Source organism: Nomascus leucogenys, chromosome 6 (assembly GCF_006542625.1).
Source record: "Nomascus leucogenys isolate Asia chromosome 6, Asia_NLE_v1, whole genome shotgun sequence".
Classification (NCBI taxonomy): domain Eukaryota; kingdom Metazoa; phylum Chordata; class Mammalia; order Primates; family Hylobatidae; genus Nomascus; species Nomascus leucogenys.
Genome location: NC_044386.1, coordinates 46,836,832 through 46,859,439, shown reverse-complemented (window position 1 = coordinate 46,859,439; position 22,608 = coordinate 46,836,832). Strand labels below are relative to the sequence as shown.

General features: G+C 35.1%; 1 protein-coding gene across 2 annotated transcripts in view; it reads left to right on the top strand.

Moving 5' to 3' along the window:
• Positions 1 to 22,608, top strand: part of UNC13C (unc-13 homolog C) — a 654,851-nt gene that overhangs the window by 526,459 nt on the left and 105,784 nt on the right. For both annotated transcript variants that reach the window (XR_004030428.1, XM_030814067.1), the window contains exons 21-24: positions 1,364 to 1,460; positions 2,118 to 2,261; positions 8,803 to 8,880; positions 13,306 to 13,383. Coding sequence is in view for 1 of the 2 variants with exons in the window: in XM_030814067.1 (XP_030669927.1) it covers positions 1,364 to 1,460; positions 2,118 to 2,261; positions 8,803 to 8,880; positions 13,306 to 13,383 (397 nt within the window). In the remaining variant the exon portion in view is untranslated. The remainder of the gene's footprint in view (positions 1 to 1,363; positions 1,461 to 2,117; positions 2,262 to 8,802; positions 8,881 to 13,305; positions 13,384 to 22,608) is intronic.

Sequence of the window (22,608 nt, the reverse complement as noted above, 5' to 3'; positions counted from 1 at the left end):
AAATTGTACCATTTAAATAACATTAAAATCACCACAAATAAATGTGATGAACGGCATACAAGCCATGTTTTCAAGCAACTATAAAATATTATGAGAGAAATTTAAGATGAACTAAATGAAATATGTAACATTCCTAAAAAGATGCATTATTATAAAGATAGTAATTCCCCCCACATGGACCTACAGTTTCAATGCAACCCTATGCAAATTTCAAAAGATATTTTTATGCAAATTGACAAGACTTTTAAAATGCATGTAGAAATGCAAAGTGCTTAAAAATACAAAGGCAATCTACAAACTGGAGAACTACATTATTGGCTATCTAATAAGGTAGAGTTCTTAAGAGAGTGTCATGCTAATGCATTTCTCAGTCTGTTCTCACACTGCTATAAAGAAATACCTGAGTCTAGGTAAAAAAATAAATACGTTTAATTGGCTCACAGTTCTGCAGGCTGTACAAGAAGCATAGTGGCTTCTGCTTCTGGGAAGTCCCCAGGAAGTTTTCAATCATGGCAAAAGGCAAAGAGGGAGTGGGGCATAACCAGATCTCATGAGAACTCAAACACTATCTCAAGAACAGCACCAAGGGGATAGTTCTAAACTATTCATGAAAACTCCACCTGCATGATCAAACCACCTCCTACCAGGCCCCACCTCCAACACTGAGGACTACAATTTGACATGAGATTTGGTGGGGACACAGATCCAAACCATATCAGTACATAACAAATGAATCAAGGGAATAAAATAGTCCAGAGGCCAATTCACATGTATGGCATGACCTGATTTGCATCAAAGATGCAAACTCAATGTGGTGGGGGGATAAATGGTGTTATAAATAAATGGTGCTAGATCAACTGGGCATACATACAGAAAAAAGAATTTATGCTCAGAATGGAGAAAAAAATATCTTAAACAATTTCCAAAAATCAATTGTCCATAGATTATAGATTATAACTTACAAGTCTGAGGTAAGCACCCAGAATCAGTTACAGATTAGTGTGAATGGGTAGAAGCTCTATGGCAAAGAATTTAAAAATGAGGAAATGGGTTGATAGGGAAGAGAGCACAAAAGGTCTACATTTTACAAGAGTTTGAATTTTGAAGGGAATTACAGAGTAACTATTGGAAACTAAGCATATTTGAGGCAGCATGGGAAGAATCAAGATGAGGTAGAGGTTGGAGGTAAAGAGGAGGAGACTAATTTGATGGAGAAAGGTAAAGGTCTCTAAGGAAGCAAAACTGCAAGAGAGAATGAGATTGTCGATTCTGAATTACTCTCATATACAAAAAGATCAGCATTCCTGTTAATTATATGCAAATGATGTCCTTTGTGGTATGTAACATTATTAATTTGTTATAGGTGGTTTGAACCTTTTGTCATGCAGTGGCTAGATGAAAACGAAGATGTGTCAATGGAATTCCTTCATGGAGCACTGGGAAGAGACAAAAAAGATGGAGTGAGTTTAAATTAACTTAAGAATGTTCATTGCCATGATTCAGTCACATTGCTTGCTTTTAAGCTAATGCGAATTATTAGACTCATCGTTATTAATTGTTTCCATTACCCAATGACCAAAATTAATTTAAAACACTATTTCAATTGTCTGATCAGAAACCTAGAAACTTGCCTACATTTATTTAAAAAAAAAAATCAGTCACCCATTTTTCCCAAGATTTTCTTTAATTCTTACATTAATCTGAATCTACAGGTTCCCTAAGCTTGTACAAAACATCTTTGTTGTCCTGGAACTTTTCCAGGATTTCTAGATTAGAAGCAGACATTCTCCCAGTCCCTGTGCAGCAGCTCCCAAAATCTTGAGCCACAACTGGCTTGCTAAGCTAACCTATTGCCTTTGGAGAAAATGAAATACAGAAGAACCGGTACCTCAATTCAGCGGTGGAAAAACCAATTAGCAGCAGCTTGCCCCATGATATTAGTTCCACCACACTTTCTAGAAAAGGAGATTAATGATTTTAAAGTGGGTAAGCATTTTATAACTGGGAAATGTAAATATATGATACGGGAGATTCAGTTGTTGATGGGAAATAATGAAGATTTTTCCATTCCGCTTCTAATGTACTGTTTGGGATGGTTTCATCTCCTCTCCCCACAGTTCCAGCAGACATCTGATCATGCCCTCTTTTCTTGCTCCGTGGTTGATGTCTTTGCTCAGCTGAATCAGAGCTTTGAGATTATTAAGAAACTGGAATGCCCTAATCCTGAAGCATTATCTCACTTAATGAGAAGATTTGCAAAGGTAGGTTAAATAAAACGAGTCTTCTTTTTTTCTGGGTCTGTGGCAATCTGAAAAATGCCATTGTTTTGTGGTGTTAGTCTTCTCTGTCATCCCTATCCCAGTTTATTTGTAATTCTGTACTCGTAAATTCAGTTGTTTCCAAGATTCCCATCTGATTTCCTGCACTTCTTATTTCTTTTATATGGATTTATCATCCTAAAAACCTATTTATTGTTCACATCGAGGACTCAGTTACTTATAATAGAAGAAATTACCATAGATTTCCAAATTACTCCCATTTCAAATGTGGTGTTTTCTAGCTGAAAGTAAGCCTTGGCAATTTCATGTGCAAATTGCCAAGTGTTTTAGCAGACATTATAGTATAGTACAACGTATATTGAACTTGGAGCCGTGAAAACTGATTTCTGATTACAAATCAGCCAATATTTGTAATTGAATCTCAATACTTCAAGTTTTTTATGTATTTAGTTTTCATATTTGACATACTGATTTTGATAAACCAAATTTATCTTAAGGTCCCTTCTCCTCTTAAAATCTAAAATGGCTTACCATGTGCTTACTACTTTGCCAAGAGTTTCAAGGGAAATATAAGAAATGAAAGAAGCAGCCACTGTCTATCAAATCTCAAAAAAAAAATCCATATAATATGCAAGACCACATGACATAAACTAATTGAAAGATGACGTGAAAAGGGACACAATTCAGCTTCAAGTTTAGTGAGATCAACTGTAAACTGAGTGGAGGGAAATCTGATGAGAGCTGAAATAGACAGAGGCTTCATGACAAGGGCAGGGCTCGTAGAAGACTAAAACAGAGAAGTTAGAAAAGTATTCTAAGCCAGAGGAATAGCAGGAACAAAGGAAGAGGTAAAGCGCAGCCTGACATGGGAAGGGCAGGGAGAAACAACCCTTGTGGGGAGAAGCAGTAGCAAATGTTGGGAGAGTGAAGATACCCCAGGTCTTGAAGAACTTTGCTTCCCAGGATGAGAAGTTTAGACTTAATGTTCTGGTCAATTTAGGAAATGCAGAACCTTTGGAGATTTTTATGCAGGGTAGTGACATAACAAACATAGTAATTTAGGGAAACTACTTGCACAGTTCTATGTCTGGCTGATCTAAATATAAGTCTGATTCCATGGATTGAATGATGACTGAGGTTTTAGGCTGTTCATTCAACAAGTGCTTGCTGATATGCCTCACTCGCACACACTATAAGCCACCTTGAGGGATGTAGTCATGAATAAGCATAATATCTGACCTCAGAAAACTTGTGTGGAAGGGCCAAAGCTGCAAACAACTATGACAAAGTCAAATGTTATAATCACAGCATCTCAGAAATTGAAAGAGGCCCAGAATATAGATAAAGGAGCAGAGACAGACAGAGAGACACTAAACTGTATTATATTTATTTGCCATGAAATATTCTGATCTTAAGTCTTCATTAATTAAGAAGACTAACCTCCAACATTTAAAATATTCAATAACAGCCAATAATCATTTAAACCATTCTTACAGATGACTTTCTTAGTCCCCTTAGATGATTCTACTTTCCCAATATGGTGAAATCTGTAGGAGCATAATTCTAAAAATTCTCTAAGTCTTTTCTTGATGAGCAGCTGTGTTTGGGTGAATGCCAAGAAAAGAATGAAACTGGGTCATTAGGAATAGTGTTTGCCGAAGTATGTCACGTACTATTCCTGGAATTCTGTAGGATGTAGGGAAAGCAGGATCATACGAGAATTTAAAAATCTCAGGGTTAATATATTTGGGTTAATATATTTAGGTTATTATATTTAGTAACGTATTATAATTGTACCTGATATTAGAAAAGTAACTAGAATTCACCCTCAGAGTAGTCAGGCAGGTAGCTTATGTAAGTTGGGAGACATGAGTGCACAGTAGAAAGAATGTTGAATTGAGATTCCTAGACCCTGGGCTCCAGCCACCCATTGGTAGCTCTAACCTTTCTTCAGCTGTAATACCGAACTTAGCCACAATAAGCCAGCTGGGGTATAACCAAATGTACTGAATGGAAGTATAAAAGGGTAGGAGGTCACAAGGAAGGTCATATTAGAATCACACTCAGGAAAACACATTCTCTGAAGCAAGAAGAAGAGAATCAGTTTCCATGTATTACTGAGGAGATGTGTGCTTTTATTGGTGCAATAAAAAAATCAATGAAGTAAAACATTTTTAATCCATGGAAATTCAATAATATCCAATTGTCAAAAGGAAATAATGTAAGAACAATGAGAAGCATTTTCTGGAAAAGAAGAAATTAGAAATTTTCATTGAAAAAGAAATTCTATTTTATTAGAATGATTTAAAAATCTCTTGCCAGCATTTCTCTTTTTAACTCTTGCAGTGACTTACTATATAGAATAATAAATAAAAAGCAAAATCAATTAAACATAAATATAAAAATAAGTAACATCAGTCAAATCCATTTCACCATTATCAGCCTTTGCTTATTTTATTTATTTTTTTTTTTTTTGAGACAGTCTCGCTCTGTCACTGGAGTGCGGTGGCACAGTCTTGGCTCACTGCAACCTTCACCTCCCGGGTTCAAGTGATTCTCCTGCCTCAGCCTCCCAAAAGTAGCTGGGATTACAGGTGTTCGCCACCATACTCAGCTAATTTTTTGCATTTTTAGTAGAGATGGGGTTTCTCCATGTTGGCCAGGCTGGTCCCAAACTCATTATCAGCCTTTCTATCTATAATTTGTATTTTATATAACAAAGTAGATAAAAATGGTTTGTGTTTACTATAATTAGCCATTTCACAAGAACTGCAAACTATTGGAATTTGTTTTTATTTCGTCAGATGTGACTAATTAGTCTTGAAAACTCTACCCTTCTCAGTATTGGAATCCTTATATCAAAATATACTAAAATCCCATTATCTTTATGGGATTTATATTGATTTAAACAGTCTCCTGGAGATAAGACATATTAATTGTATCTGTAGAGATTTAAAAATTTTTGCATTTTAAAATGGGATTTAAAGGGACAATTTATTCTTACTAAACAGGATACAAGACTAAAAAAGGTACCAAACAAAATGCTTCAAATTTCATATTTTGTTTAGGACTAAAAAAGGTACCAAACAAAATGCTTCAAATTTCATATCAAGAACATTCAGAAGCTACGATGAGTGAGAAAATGGGCACATGTAGGCCGGGCATGGTGGCTCATGCCTGTAATCCCAGCACTCTGGGAGGCCGAGGCAGGCGGATCACCTGAGGTCAGGAGTTCAAGACCAGTCTGGCCATGGTGAAACCCAGTCTCTACTAAAAATACAAAAAATTAGCCGGGTGTGATGGTGCACGCCTGTAATTCCAGCTACTCGGGAGGCTGAGGCAGGAGAATCGGTTGAACCCAGGAGGCAGAGGTTGCAGTGAGCCGAGATTGCGCCATTGCACTCCAGCCTGGGCAACAAGAGTGAAACTCCGTCTCAAAAAAAAAAAAAAAAAAAAAAAAAAAGAAAATGGGCACATGAGTAGTCAATATTCCTATGACTATACTGCTGCTCTTACCAGTATGGGTAATTTAATTTCAAAAATAGGTATGAAGTAATGTTATTTTTAATATTGCTTAAAAACAAATAAACAAATATTAAGTCCCGGGTATGAGTCTGGCTGTTTGCCGGGTGCTGGAGATACTGTGGTAAATGATGCACACATATTTCTATTCCTTGTTCTCTGGGAACATAATTCTAATTTTTAAAAATAATAATGATAATTCATTGAGCATTATTATAGGCTAATCATGTTATACATTTTCTTATTATTCACAACCATCTAATTAAATGGGTACTATTATGTTCCCTAATTTCCATCCATGATGAAACAGACTAAAAATGTTTAAATAATTGAAATGATATGGATAGAATCCTTTCAACCACTAAACTATCCTCCCTTCTCATTCTGGTGTGATCAGAATTAAGTTAGAAATTTGGAGAATAGAATCTCACTATTTGTTTTTTATCCTTAAGGTCAAACCTAGGCATTTATGGTGGCAGAAATGGGAGACCCTATCTTATGTCGGATGTGTTAAAATACATTACATAAATCTGTGAAGTCACATTTCTAATGTTGCTGAACCAATATGACAGTTTTCTTGTCTTCCTTGTGTTGCTCTAATACTGCATTGTTCCATGCATAAAATGTGAATGAAAAGATGGATTTTGAACTACACTTCTTATCTTACTGATCGTAAGAGCAATACACTAGATGGAATAACTGGAAGTGTTGACAGGATATTTAGCCCACTCCTAACAGGGTGGCATTAGCTCAGAAAAACACAGTGCCTTTGTCTGAGTAATTGATGGCCGTCCCATTCAATGCTCCACCAGTACCTGTGTGTCAAATCAGAACTGATTGTAGCTGAAAGATATTTTAGTCACCATGTCTAATCCTTTAAATGCAGCAGAATCACTCTCTGTACTGCCACACTCCTATTAGAATTTCATGTTATTTAATCTGGAACTTTTTGAATAGCAGCTCTTTATAGGCATCCATAAAAGAGCCCTCTACTCCTCATGACTATTTCTTTAGAACAAGATGCCACAGCCCCTGCTAGGCTGTTTGTTCCCTGTCTCTGCACTATACTCTCTTCTGAAGACCAGTAGTTCCCCAAAGACAAAATCATGACCTAAGCTCACACACCCAGAAGTCCTATGTTCCAGGCCTTGCGAGGTGCCCCTTGCATCACAGCTTCTCTCTGAAGAGTTACCTCCACCCTGCCATGCATTCGTTAAGATAGTGGTTCTTAAACTTTGTATGCATTGGAATTACCTTAGACTGGTTAAAACCCAGACAGCTGGGGCCCACCTCTAGCATTTCTGACTCAGTAATTTAGGACAGGACCAGAAAATGTGCATATCTAACAAGTTCCCAGGTGATGCTTATAGTGCTGCTGATTCCAGAACTACGTTCCGAGAACCAATGAGTTAAGCATGTCATAAGCAACAGCTTATTAGTATGAAAGAGCTATTGTGTGGTAGTGGTTTACTTAGCTGAATAAATTAGAATGAAATTGAAGTTGCCCACAAAATGTACTTTGCACACTCTCATTCAAGTACATTGTACATTAGTAAAGATGGGAGTTATTACAGCAGTGTACTTGCAACTCTTCTAGGCACACAGCTTTAAGCTATATTCTTTTTTTTTTTTTTTTTTTGAGACAGTCTCACTCTGTTGCCCAGGCTAGATATATTCTATATGACTGTGCACTATTTCTTACCTGCAGCCCATCCTGACTTGCTAACCATTGGCATTTGTAGGCTAGTACATGTGAGATCCCAGCATTCCTTGTCTCTAAGCATAAATTCAAGGGACTAAGGTTTTCCTATGAAGTAGACTCAAGATGTAGGCCATAGGGCATACTTCAAGAATGATGGTAAAGGGTATCCAGCTTCCTCTTTCTTCTTTAGAAAACGATAAAAAAAAAACAACAAAAAACAAAACCCAGGCTGTTCAACAAGTCACCCGGCAGCTGTAGGATGTAGGGGAAGCAGAATCATAAGAATTAAAAAATCTCACATGGCACTAAGTTGTAGAGGATTTTCACACAGCCCAAACTTTACCTTAAGCAAGTTACAATGTCTCAGTTACAATGATTGCCTAAAGTCAGGTTTATGGTTTGTGTTTATATGTTGTTGTGTATGCAATACAATATAATAATTCTTCAAGTTTATAATGTCATCAAAAAGCTGTAGATTGAGAGTAGTGTTCATATGTACAAACGAGTAAGTATTTCATAGGTAAGTCCAAAGTAATTCAACATTATGTCTAAACTAAAATTTGAAGAGACACATTTGGAAGATAATTCAGTCTGATCAGCCATCTGTTTACCAGGATTTATTGGTCTGCTCCTTGATAAGATTTTATATTTTTCAAGGTCAACTTTCTATTTGAGTTGATACATATTATCATGTTACTGTGTACTTCAACAAAGTATTGATTTTCTGTCTGTGTGTTATCTCTTATTTCAGGATTTCATTGTGATTTTAAAAGTGTGTAAGCAAGCTTATAATCAATTTAGCGAATTCAGGTTTATAAATTAAACATCTCTTCTTCAGCTTAACTCTTTGGAGTGTCTCCCTCAGCTGATTTTGAGCCACTAAGAAAATTCAGACATATGTTGTACAAATAAGAAAATAAAAGCTTTTTTGTCTTTACTTTTCTATCAAAAGAGATGACATTTCTGCTGCTATTGTTGCCTTATCTCTTCTAAGAAAATCGTATCTACATTTGGCTTATGATAATTTAATCTATGTATAAAAGCAGTAGAGTGCAAACTCATTCATGTATCTTTAAGTAATTGAAATAAAATGTAATTAACATGGTTTATTTTCCTCTGTTTTGCATAATTAATGAAAACAGAGGGCATTCTTAGGTTCACGAACAGTTGTTAGAGAGAGAAAAAAATGTAGAACTAAGATGAAAAGGACAGAAAGAAGGTAACTTAGGATTAAACTTTATAGCGTATTTGTAAACTACATACTTACCTGGGTAAAGTTCACAATGTTTTCTTTCTTAGACTATCAATAAAGTGCTGCTCCAGTATGCTGCAATTGTATCAAGTGATTTCAGTTCATATTGTGATAAGGAAAATGTGGTAAGTAAAAATGTCTCTACTTTCAAGTATCTCTCAGTTGAGATTTACTTCTTCAAAGTATGAGTAAGCAAGAGAAATTGTTGACTTTCAGTTTTCATATAGGATAGTAAGAAATAAGGATCTTAAGAAGTTGAAAACTTCTCCAGGGTTCTTGAACTGGTTATAATACAGGATTTACAGGAAGGTAGAGAGTGTCTCAATGCCAGCCAACTTGTGGTTTTCCATGTAGAAAAGGAACAAGACTAGAATAAATAATTGAAAATTCACATACTCATAAAATACTGGAGCTGAGAAAAACAAAGGACTTAAAAATTAGATGAGTATTGGCACCAACTAGTTTCATTTTGGCACTAATACTCAAATAATTTAGTCTTTCAGTTTTCAAATAAATTGCAAAGGTTAATATTTGGAACAATGCTGATTTCTATTCTGAATTATTAAAATAGCTTTTTTAGATGATTGAGAAAATATTTATAAAATTCAAACTAGTATTGCAACTTAATAAAAGGCATAAAGAAAAGCGAGATAAAGGTATTTGAAATATAGTAAGATTTATTTTATGATGGAAGGTGAGTATAGGGTTTTTTTTTCTTAAAAGAAAAACCAGTTTTTTCCCCCTCCAAAAATCAGTTTCGCTATCAGGTGAATCTAAATTACTCTAAAGAAAGCTACTAGTTTTCTCCCTGAAACCTCATTGACCTCTTGCTGACAGCTCATTAAGATAAGTCAGTCCTAATCGTTCTTGAGAATTCTATAAGATGCTTCTTTTCCTTAAATTAATATGCTGCCCAGAAATTTTATTAGAACTTTTTGACAACTCAATTATTTCTTATTGCTATTGATTATACTCCAAAAGCAAGATATTTATTTATTGAAAGTATATTATTTCTGATTAAAAGATAATACATGTCTAAAGTGTTACATTGAAAATCAAAACAGTATCTGATAATTTCACAAAAGAATACTGTTTATATTAGGACAGCCAAATTGAAGATTTTGAAAGGTGACCGTGAACTCCTAAGGCTAATTCCTGCCATTCAGAAAGGCAAATTAGTTTTTAAAAGCCCCTGCAGAGTTCCACTTTATGTATTAACATTCTATATTATATTTTACATTTAATAAACACTGAGATAAAAATTATAACCCAGCATTTATTATATTATTCTATGTACTCTTTCTGTAGGTTTTATACTTTCAAAAATTAAATCTTTATAAAAAGGAACAAAAGCCCTCCAAATATTATAGCAAAGGAACTTCCTTTTCCTTCCCTCAGTGCTTTTCTTCCATAATTACTAATATCTTGACCAGCCTTATACACTATTGCTTAAATACCAAGTATCATTTTAGCTTTTATAAAAGGATATCACTTGGTTACTTGGCTTATGTTTTCATTCAAGGCAAATTGAAATGCTTTTGTACATTTCCATGAGTATATATAGTTACTATTACAGATACTTATTTATAATTATTTCAATATCTGATTTCAATATCAAGACCACTGAAACTTGTACATCTTTCAGTATATCTATGGCAATATATCTATTTCATCTGCAAATTGAGCTAGAAACATCTAAAGATAGACATCATTTAAGATATGACCATAATATACGCCGGGCGCAGTGGCTAACACCCATAATTCCAGCACTTTGGGCGGCCGAGGTGGGCAGATCACCTGAGGTCAGGAGTTCAAGACCAGCCTGGCCAACATGGTGAAACCCTGTCTCTACTAAAAATATAAAATTAACCAGGTGTGGTGGCGTGCACCTGTAATCCAAGCTACTTGGGAGGCTGAGGCAGGAGAATTGCTTGAACCTGGGAGATGGAGGTTGCAGTGAGCCAAGACTGTGACATTGCACTCCAGCCTGGCCAAAAAAGAGTGAAACTCTGTCTCAAAAACATACAAACAAAAAAGATATGACCATAACATTTGAGTTCTCAGGGTTCAGAATTAAAGACCAGAGTTAAATAAAATATCCATGTCAGAATAATTTGTTTTCTACTGTAACATTTTAAACTGGAAATGGGTCAAAATATTTTTATTCATTTAATTTCACATTCCAAAATATAGCAAGACATCACAATCTAAATTAGAATTACTTTTATTTTAAATAATTTTTAAAATATTTTTAAACTCAGAGACACTTTGGCCGTGTAGAAATATTCCTAGTCTGAAACTTTCATATTCATTATGTTTCAGTTTCCTACCTTTGTTCTAGATTGAGATAAAATTAAAGGTATTATTCTATTTTTAGGGAAAAAAATCAAGATATAAAAATAGGAAGATACAAATTGACTTTAACATAGTTTGTTTTATCTTACTAAACTCAAAAAGCAATATCCCTGAGTTAGGGTAATGTTTCCTTTGCTGTCAGTTTTTTTCATTTACTACGAAGTTGTTCTTTTTTTCATTTGCTATGAAGTTGTTGAAAGTAAAAACTGTTTCATGATTAAATTTAAGGTGAATTTGTGTAATCTGTTCCCAGTAGCAGTTTGATGAATTGATTCAGTAAAATTGAACTTTGAACATTTCAAGGTCAGGGAACTCTTAATGAAAAGGGAGAGTCTCATATCTATTTTTGTCTCCCTCTGGATAACTGCATCTCCTCTTTTTTCTCTGTAGTCTAACTTGGGGTCAATAGCAATCCATGTCAAGTGAGCCAAACTGTCCATATTTATTTTGTTCTCAGTAGCTCTCTTTAATCAGAAATCATCATAGTAAGAAGAGTTGGCAGTTGGCCTTTATTTATAAAGCTAGTACTAGGGTCCTGTTATATGTGACAATAAAGATTAGTTTGAATGTTAATATCAAATAATCTAAGAAGAGTCTATCAAGCTAACTTAGACATATGGGAAACAAGGTGATAATAACCACTCACCTGTATAGCCTTCCTGCTTCTCATTATAAGTCACTGTTTTACTTTGACCTTGGATTTCTCCCTGGTAGGATTGCCCAGATTCACACCAAATTTTCCCTTTCTGCAATTAAAAGTGAATATCAATGACCCTACCTCCTTGTGAAAAGATAGGCTATTGGCTTAGTTTGTGGATTTTGGGTCAAGATGCTGAATCCTCTGAAAATGTGGCCCTACCCACTATGGAAAGGACTAAGCCCAGATCAAGTAGTACTCACTTACGGCTATGGATCAGAATCATTTGTGGAACATTTTGATTCAGCTAATTAAAACAGTCTTTCTGGGATACATCTCAGATATCTGTGTTAAAAAATTTTTAAGTGACTGGAATCAAGGAAACAGAAAGGAATTTTTAAATTGTTTGCATAAATCAAAGTGATGATGTGGTCACTTTGAGTCAAGTAGAAAGTTTTTCAAAGGTCATTAATGTGGCTCAAGTAATAGTAAAATCTTGCCACTGATAAGAGCTAACACCTCTCTGACATCCCTTGAGTCCTTTGCATGACTCTGGTTATTGGCTTATTTCCCAGCAACTTGGAAGCTACATCCATTTTCCTCCCTTTGTCTATTTCTCTTTCTGTGTCTGTTTTCCTCTGATACACTGGCTCTTAGGAATCAATATACAGCAAAGATTAAATGATTCTATAACTATTATGAATTGTTTTCTAATTATGAATTAATGTTTACTATTCTAAGTTAACATCTAGACCTGTCACAAAGCTTCACATCTTTGTTATTGTTTTATTTCTGGCTCCTTGGAAACAAGTGGAGAAACATTTTCTAAGCATGTATTATATGTATACCACTGTGCAGTAGTTTGTGAGTAAGAAAAGCAGAAAGAGATACAGCAACATGTACAATGTATTTAAGTTTGGCCAGTGAGAGTGAAAAGCAACTCAAATGTAAAGCAATATAAAACAAATGCCAAGTGAGTGATAAGAAAAAATCCAGGAAAAAAGAACGCTCTAACCTGAATGATGGATATGAGTCAAATAAGCAAGTAGGAAAATGAGAAGAAAAACACAGGTTAAAGCCAGAAGCAAAATTCTTCGAATACCAGCATGTGGTCTTTATCTGCAGCCAGAAAATCTATTTATTTTTAAAATTTTTTGCATTTAAAAAATCACATGATGTTTTGTTTTCTAAAACAGTAAAATAACAGAAGAATTTAAGCTAACCTTTTTCTAAAAGTAAATCTATAAAAACAAAAAATGTGCTTACTTTCTAAGTATGAAATGTTACCGTGTTAAAGATAAAAGAAACTTTAGCAGTAAGTCTCCAATGGTTTATTGTCTGAGTATGTTATTAAATTTCATTCCCCAATGTGGCATTATATTTTTCCATTTCCATTCTTAACTGTTACAAACTATAATGTTGAAATAGCAGAATTAGTATATACATCTTATATAATAGGAATCCAAAATAGCTATTTTCAACCACTTATAAGTTAAACTCATTCAATAATTTTATATAAAATGATTGCTCACAATAGTCTTTTCTTCTGTATTTAAAGCCCTGTATCTTGATGAACAATATTCAACAATTGCGGGTCCAGCTGGAAAAAATGTTTGAATCCATGGGAGGGAAAGAGGTGGGTATCTTTTTCTCCTACATTTGCTAAAAACCTACTTAGAGATTATTAGCAGCGTATCTCTTGCTATGAAAGTGTCTTAATCAAGTTTTTACATGGTTAACTAAGAACAGGAAATGATAATAATCTCAAATGTCATTAACAACTAAAATGATTATTATCCACAACAGAATACTTTAGTAAATACATTAGAAGTGTGAATGGGAGGCAGAAGATAGTAGCCTTTGGTCTTATGTGTGTGCACATGTATGTTTGTGTGTGTAGTCATATATACACACATATATTTGTATGCTAATGACTTGTAAAATTCCACAAATTGTGTTTTTCACTGTCTTGTACAATGTCAGCTTGATATCAATGTTTGTTCTGAAATATGCTTTGTGGTACTATTGGTTTTTGATGTACTAGTAGTTTATTTTTCACATCGAGAAAGCTCTGTCAAAAATGTGTTGTGTGCTGTGTCTGTAATGTGTCATGTCTTTGTCCAACATCTTTGACTTGCAATTCCATGAGCAGAAGAAGGAAGGAGAAAGATTCTTTTATGAGGTTTGTGATAGTAAGCATTTTATCCCTTACCTGGCTGTTCCCTCCAACCCTCACTCCATACCTAAAGACCATTGCATTTTCTACTTATTCCCATTTGCTTGTTTGGAACAGACAGACAGTGAAATACTAGCTATGCACCTGCATCTTCCTGCCTGCCACAGTCTTTTCTTTCATAAACTGACCTAAGCATTCAGGGACTGAGGGACTGGAGAAGGTGCTGAGAGGGAGGGTCATGAAGCAGGGTTTCTCCCCATGCCCTCATTCCGCTCCAAACAATCTCAAGGGCAGCTATGTCAAGAATACGTAGATAGATACTTCTGTTTAAGATTCCTTTACATTGTTCCTTCCTGTGGGAAAGTTTCTGAGATGTGCGTAATGCTAGGATGCATTTCAATGTAAATATCCCTTTTATTTCTAAATTTATGTGACTACAAATGTTTCTTTTAAGATTGGCTCCTTCCCATGTGATTTTGCTTTTAACCCCAAGGAGATGTTTTTAGACTTCCCCAATGTCTGTTTCTTTTTCAGTATTTTGAAAAATGAACTTGCTGTTTAGCATTCTACAATGGAGAAGCACTAGAATATATGTGTGATGATGCAAAACTTTAAAAACATGAACGTTTATGAGCTGTGCCTTCATTGCAATCTCAGTTTTATTTGTCTAAAATAAGGCCTCATTCCCTAAAGTGTGTTAATGCTTTATGTAAAGTTTGAGGGCATTGATCTTATTTTAAAATTATTCTGCTGGATTAGGTAAGCACAACCAATTAGGGAACATAATGTGAGATTTCCTTTTCAATTTTACTGATGTTTCATATTCAGACTTGAAGTCCACTTAGCATTTAGAAAAGAGATGAAGAAATTATTGATTTCATGTGGGAAATATTATCTCCTTTCTGTAAATTTTAAAGCCCACAAATCATCTAAGAATAAAGTTATATTTAAAATGTCATATTTCCATAAATTTCTCCTTACACCACTTACGCTATTTCATTACTATTCTGTGTTTGAACTCTAATGTGAATAACATATTGTTGAACTGAATTTAACCAGATAAATCAGACCTGTACTTCAAGGAAACTGGATGGGCCAAGCCACTTGCTAATTAAAAATGTTATAAAGTGGCTTGTTCACCAATCAAAAATGAATTCCTTATTTCAGATAGAATTGCTGGTTTGAAATATACAGTTTTCACACTATTCATTTTGTTTCAAATATATGACTAAACCATAGAACTCCTCCTCTTATTGAAGAAAATAATGAAAACAGAAATACTGAGCTTGGTACCTTCTCCCTTTAAAACTCTTGCAATGTCTATTTGCTAAACTCCTCAGATACAATTTAAGAAGAAAACATAAATAAATCAGTGAAATAAAATGAATGCCTAGCTTCTAACAATGTAATCTGCTCCTTTCTTTTTCTAAATATTTTTTTCATTTCTTTCCTTCCTCTCTTTACCCTTTTCTGTGATTTTCTGTTTCTCCTGTTTTCTTTTTCTCCTCTCTATGCATAGATCTTTTCTCTTACTCCCTTCCATTTTCAGCTCAAAGTTTTAGGTAGGGCCAGTCAGCATTGGCATAGAGATTGATGAAATGTCAGGAGGAAGCAAGACTTGCATTCAAGTCTGAGTGCATCATATGTCCTCCCAGAAAATAGAAGCTTAATTGATACAGAATTATGATAGAGTTTCTGATTACTCTGGGGTCTCTAGGCAACAGAATTTCAAAATAATAAGCAGAGTTCTTCCAATATTGTTCTATAAACATGGCAGTATCTAAATGGTTTCCTTAACTTGGGGCTTTTATAAAGATGAAAAAGGATTTGATTGAAAATTATAGAATTCACTCTTTGATATGAGAAAATTACAGCATTCACCCTTTGATATGCAACACTTGATACAGACATGTTCAGGGGCCTTTAAAAGTTATACAATGTGTTCTAATTCAAATTTCCAGTTTTTTCCTTACAGTGGAACTGGTTGTAAAACCTTTGACTGGTATTACAACCAATTCCAATCTGTAAATAAGGGAAATATTCCAGGCTAGACCTTATTCTTTGTTTAAGAGTTTCTTTTTATTTTATACCCCACCATCTGTGTTGAGATATGTACTTCTTGCTATAAAAATTAAATAGCAAATAATTGCTTGTGCACTTGCTCAAAATGGTTTTTAATGCTATGTGTTTATTAGCTGGCTTCTAACAACAGCATTGCTTTCCTCTAATATTATACTATCTGCAAAGTGCTGGCTGCTTACAGGCATGACTGCATGCTACTGCAGCTCCCTGCTGCTTTAACCTGATCACCATGTAGTTGAGGCAGCTGTTTTTTCTTCACAGAATCAGCCTCTTTTCCCTCTGGAAATAAAAAGAGTGTTTAAAACGTTTTTTCAGTGGAAAACTCCACTCTCTGTATGGAGTTCAAATGGAAGCATTGCTTAACACCATGATGATCCTGGGATTATGCTGTTGACAGTGGTTCCAAAAACAGTCACTTAAGCAATCATTGTTAGACAGTCACATGCACAATATCCTATGGGCCATGTCAGCACATTTACTTTCTAATGCCCTATTTAGGGAAAAAAAATCAAAAGAGAAAAGCAAACCACTAATTTTCTTCTCCTATAAAGTGATTTTCCAACACACTTCTCTGCATACAAATCAGAGGCATGTTTTGGCATAACATCTCTGATTCCTCTAGAGAATATAAAAAAAAAAAATAACTCACAAACCATGAAGAAAAACTAACCTTTAGGAATGGAGTACAGAGTCTGTTTTTTTAAAAAGCACCTCTGGCGATTTTTTATGTGGATACAGTTTTGGGAATCACTATACTAAAACAAATAAAAATGTTGTAGATGTACTAGAGCTACAAGTTAATTTACACTACAATCCCCATATAATATTACCTGTCCCTTTATAACACAATAACAACAAAATGATTATCAGCTTGCCATGTAATCATTTTCATTCATTGGTGAGTGATTACTTTAGGTTACATTATGTTAATAGCTTAATTATTTCATGAATATAATTTATTATCTATCAATTGCAAATAATTACTTAGCTTGTATTCATTTTGTAACAAAAACACATTGCTGCAGCCCAAGAAAAGGACTTATCATTAATTTGCAATCTAAATATATAGGTATATGAAAAAAAATCCAAAATTTAATTTCTTTTCAGGAAGTTATAAGAGATGGATTTTGAAACTCTAAAGAACTTGTATTATGATAATTGATTTAGAAGGTGCATTAATCCTTCACAATATTTTATTGGTGCAATCATTTTAAATGGTAGAATACATAGTTATCCATAAGCCCACTAACTATTGATGTTACTTCAAATTGTAGTTAGCCGTTATTAAGACATTTGGGGAAAAAGGAGGGTTCGTTTGTTCAGCTAAATTATTTTCAACTGTTGAGCACAGGCAGATCAATTAGGTATAATGATAATGCTATTTGTATTGTTATGACTCAAAAAAAGATTGACTCTTTTGTGTCATATCATGATGGTAAAATTTCCCATGAGAGTAACTTCACATAAGTCCAGGCAGAATAGAGCCAAGGAATCTGGACCATAACCCCATTATTCTAAAAATATGGATATTTTAATGGTCAACTTAATTATCCTTTTATTTCAGAGATGTATATCTATGTTGCTTTTAATTTTTAATGACAAATTTGATGTGTCAACTAGAAATTGCATCTGACTGCCCAAAAGTGTGTGTATGTAGCTCATTGAAATTCATTGTAATACCTATTAGCCACAAGGACCAAGTCATTAGCTAAGCAACCCTAGACCAGGAAGGAAAAACATTAATCTTCATCATTTTTCACTTGCCACTAGCCTCTCAACTTTATACGTGCTGAGGCAACAGGAGATGAAAGATCAGAGCTTTAAAGGAAATAATACTCCATGGCAGTAGTTCTTGAACTTCAGCACGCATCAGAACTACCTGATGAGTTTATGAAAAACACACATCACTGAACTCTACCCCCAGTGTTTTTGATTCAGTACGTTTGGGGCAGGGCCAGATGATTTGCATTTCTAAGGAATCTCTGGGTGACGCTGATGCTACTGGTCTGGGGACCATGCTTTGCGAATTACTGCTATATGCTTTCTGAAAAAGAATCAGGCCAGGTGTGGTAGCTCGTTCCTGTAATCCCAGCACTTTGGGAGGCCAAAGTGGGTGGATCACCTGAGGTCAAGAGTTTGAGACCAGCCTAACATGGCAAAACCCTGTTTCTACTAAAAATACCAAAAATTAGCCAGGCATGGTGGTGGGTGCCTGTAGTCCCAGCTACTCAGGAGGCTGAAGCAGGAGAATCACTTGAACCCTAGAGGCGGAGGTTGCAGTGAGCAAAGATCACACCACGACACTCCAGCCTGGACAACGGAATGAGATGCTGTCTCAAAAAAAAAAAAGAAAGGAATTGGATAATTAGAAAATAACACCGAATACTCATTTTTCTTATTTGTACACCACTCCTGACCAGCCTACTTTCTGTGTTTTGAATCTTAAGAACACCTGAGATTCAAGGTGTTTGTATGGAAATTGGGACAGCATGCAAGAGTGCAGGCAAGTATTTGTATTAAAGAATATGATAATCCCAAAATACAGGTAGTCGATTTGCAATCATATACAAAATTCTTGCAGTTTTTTAAGATTCTGGCCTTTATGCTTGAATTTTATATGTAATCTTATAAAAAATGGTGTTATAGTTAACAGAGGCCAAATTTTACGTTCAGGTTTCTAATCTGTCTCGCCTTTTCTTCTTAATATAGAAATATAAGTTACTAGTTAATAAATGAATAAGAATTAATCTACTGTTCTCATATTTTTGGGAATTACAAAATATAGAATAAATTATAAAGTATATATTAGATAATAAAATAGACAATTTCAAATTGTCACATTATATCTTTCAGTTCTAAAACTGTTTTCTAAAGCAATTTGAAAAGTTCTTATTTAGTTAGACTATCCATTGTTGCCTACTTACATGTAGTTTATCTGCAGGTGGGCAGAAATTGGGGTATAAAATAAAAAGATTTTTTAATGCCTGGGGCCTCAAGGAGATTACAAGGTGTAAGGGACTTGGTAAAACAATAATTAGACTAGAGATGCCTTTTAGCACTTACTGAAGGATATTCAGAAGCCAGCTGCTCCACGTCTTTCTCCACCACTGTAAGCATCTCTTCCTCTTGGGGCTGACTGCTGTATGAAAAAAAGATCTGAGCACACTGAATATGATGACAGAATTTACTCCTTCACTAATTCATGCAACAAATATTCATTTGCTGAGCACTTGTTATGAGCTGTAAATTTTACTAGGAACTGGAGATACATTAATTACTAAGATGCGGACCGCACCCTCAAGAACTTAGAAGTTTTTAGGGGAATCAGAGCAATTAAAGAGATAAGGTTTGTGAGAGAAAAACAACAAGAACACTTCCTAATTGTGAACATACCCTTCAGATGAAAGTTTTAATTGTTATAACTTATCCTGCAACAATTCAGAAATAAACTCAAACCTCACCTCTTGTTGTATAAATGGAGGTAAAAAGGGAAATGTGATTTGGCTGAAGTCAGTAAAAGCAACCAGTTATAGCTTCATAGCCCCAGATAGTAAGGAGAATTGAATGTTTGAAGTGCTGGCCTTTTATTCTGGCAACATGCAGAGACTGCCTGGTTTCTTTCTCCTCCTAACCATCTCTGCCATCTCTGCAATTAGATTTAATAAATTGAACTTAATGGAAAATTAAGAGAATAATAAGGGCCAATAAAGCAAATTATATTGAAGTGATTTAATAAATATGTTTAATAATTTAGCACTACTACTACATAAAGTTTAGCTAACTGCTAAGCTTGTGAAATTAAGAAAAGGTGCTGCTGAGGAGGTTGAAAGGTTTTCTGGTTGGCAAGCCATGTCAAGATGAAATACAGACCCAGGCAGGCGATGCTTGTTAACCTCACTTCCCAGAGCATTTGAGAGACCTCACAGGGTTACTCATACACTGCCGAGTCTCTTTTTAAACTCACCTCTCTCTGAACCTTCAGAAAACTTAAGGAGAAAGGACACATGCCACAGCAAGGAAGGAGAGGAAGACAGCTTCACTTTAACTGCCATCTATAATAAATCTATTTCATTATCTGGTTGTGATCACCTTCAGTTGCTCATGCCTGCTTTAACAAACCATAAACCAATGCCGTTACTGGTAAAATTTAACTTCTTTAACCCAGTCAATTCTCTTTTTTGCCCTACTTAGCAGAATAGTCCTCAGACACCCTGAGATAATGGCTCACAGGGAACACTCTGTCCCCAGCCCTTGATGGTCAACAGGTCCTGAATTCAGTTGACTGGGTGGACTATCTTCACATCGCTGAGCAGTGGTTTCTAACAGATGCGAGAATGTGAAGAAACAGCCAAATGGGTCAGACAGAGTAGGACAGGGGAAAAGGGCAGAACAAAATTCTAAACATAAAGTGTCTCATTGATTCTATTCCTAACTTCTCTCCCTACCCAGTCCATTTTCACAATTAGCCAATAGATGCAACATATAAGCCCTAAATTCCTTTCCCATTGTTATAAAACAGGGATTACTGTTTTTTTAATGAACATTTTCAGAAGAGAATTTCTTCAGAGGAAATAGCTTCTAAGAATGCTGCTCTTCAGTCCCCATGTGGCTCCAAAAGCGTAACCCATTATCTGTGCTTTGGTTGTACCCATTTGGAAACAACAAGGAAGTTGAACTATGTGATTTCAGAAATTCTTTTTTTTTCTAAATTTCTGTCATTATAAGGACAATCCACATGTTAGCAATCCATGAAGTAGAGGAATAGTGTATGTGTTGTAGGTGAGAAGGGAAAAAAATGTTTAAGAGAAAAGAATGTCACATCACTCATATAAAGCTTGAAGGTGTAATTTAAAGAAAAACAGTTCATAGAAACAGAAAAAGCCAAAATTCCTTATATTCACTAACTCAAAACTATATTGAGTGAATTATAAAAGGTAAGGCAATCTTTTTTTTTCCTTCAGTTGTCTAGACTGAAGAAACTCATTGAACATATCTCAAAGGCATTTCGTTGATCTGAAGCACAGTGACAGTTGGGTTTACTGCATACTCTCTTTAATCAGGATGGGAGACAGCTATTGATGTTCAACTTTTTGAAACCCAGAAGTTAGAAACGTGAACTTATACAACTGATACCTCTAGCATAACATTCATGCAAATCTGAATAGGATAAAGAAAATGCCATAGTCTGTCTGAAAATTGCCATGTAAGTTCTTGGAGTTTCTCCTTAAGAGGCAGTTTAAAACGAAACAAAAAACAGGGTAGTATGGTTAGAGCTGGGCATATTTGTTTCCAGTAGAGAGGACCATGTATTCTTTTACTTCTGACAACAAACCACAGTATTCGTGCTGACACCACAGGCTTATGAAGTGATTTAGGGCATTTCCAGGAAAGTACACTACTTCTAGACTCACTAGGGAATTTTTGCTGAATTCTCAGTCATATATTTTAAGTTGAAGTAGACCTTATAAGATGAAAAGATTCTGGTCAAGTGGAAGATTTGAAGGAAAATGATGTTTTAAAAAGAAAAAATAAAAAAAGCAAGAGCCCAGATAAGATTGTGAGAAGTTGCTTGAAGCAATTCCCTGGTGGAAAGCCAGCTACAAGGATGATACGCCAGTGTCATGATCATATTTGGGTTTATTATACCAGTTAGGAGGATGAAGAGGGGAAACAGGAAATAGGAACACAATGTGGAGATGATTACAGTGGGCTAGAGGAGAAAAATTCAGAATCTGGAAGTGAAGAGGACAAGACAGGTGGATAAAACATTTCAGAGATATCACCAGTCATATTTGGTATAGAAAACAGAAGTCAAAGATGACTTTCACATTTCTGCCTTAAACAATTGTAGGCCATTAACCAAATCCGAGGAAATAAGAAGATAAATAAATAAAGAATGGTAATAAGTTGTGCTTTGATATGCTACAGCTGAAGTATGTATGGGCCATCAAAGTGGAAGTTTACTAGGTACTTGGAAATATAGACATGATTCTCAGGCATGCTGTTAAGAGTGTTGATAATAGATTTGGGGCCCTTAGCATATGGGTGATAGTTGAAGCCATGGGCATGAATTTAATTGTACAAGGGCAGTACAGAGTAAAAAGAAAAGAAGATTGAAAAAGGAGAATTGAAGGACACTAGTATTTAAGGGATATACAGAGGAGTAAAGTTAACAGAAGACACAGACACATCACAGGCAGTTACAGAAGCAGGGAAGGACCTTGGGAAACAGAGCAAACAACAGTATGAATGAGGGCTAAGATAAATAAGGTCCTTGAAATTAAGAAATCGTTGGTGACCATATGGAAACATGTCAGTGGCATATCTGTAGCAGAAGCAAGCCACATTGCAGAGAACTGATGAATGTTTAGGAGAAAAGGATGTGGGGTCAACAAGTTTGACACTGTTGTAAGCAGTTTGAAGATCAAAAGAAGGAAGGATATTGGCTAGATGTCAATGAGAATGTAGTTCCAAATAAGTCTGGCTTCTCTTTCATTGTCTATTGTTTATGTTAACATTAATGTTACTTGAGCATATTTATATGATGGGGTAATAAAATTAATGGTAGAGGGAATGAAAAGGGAAAGAGATAATTGATGGAAC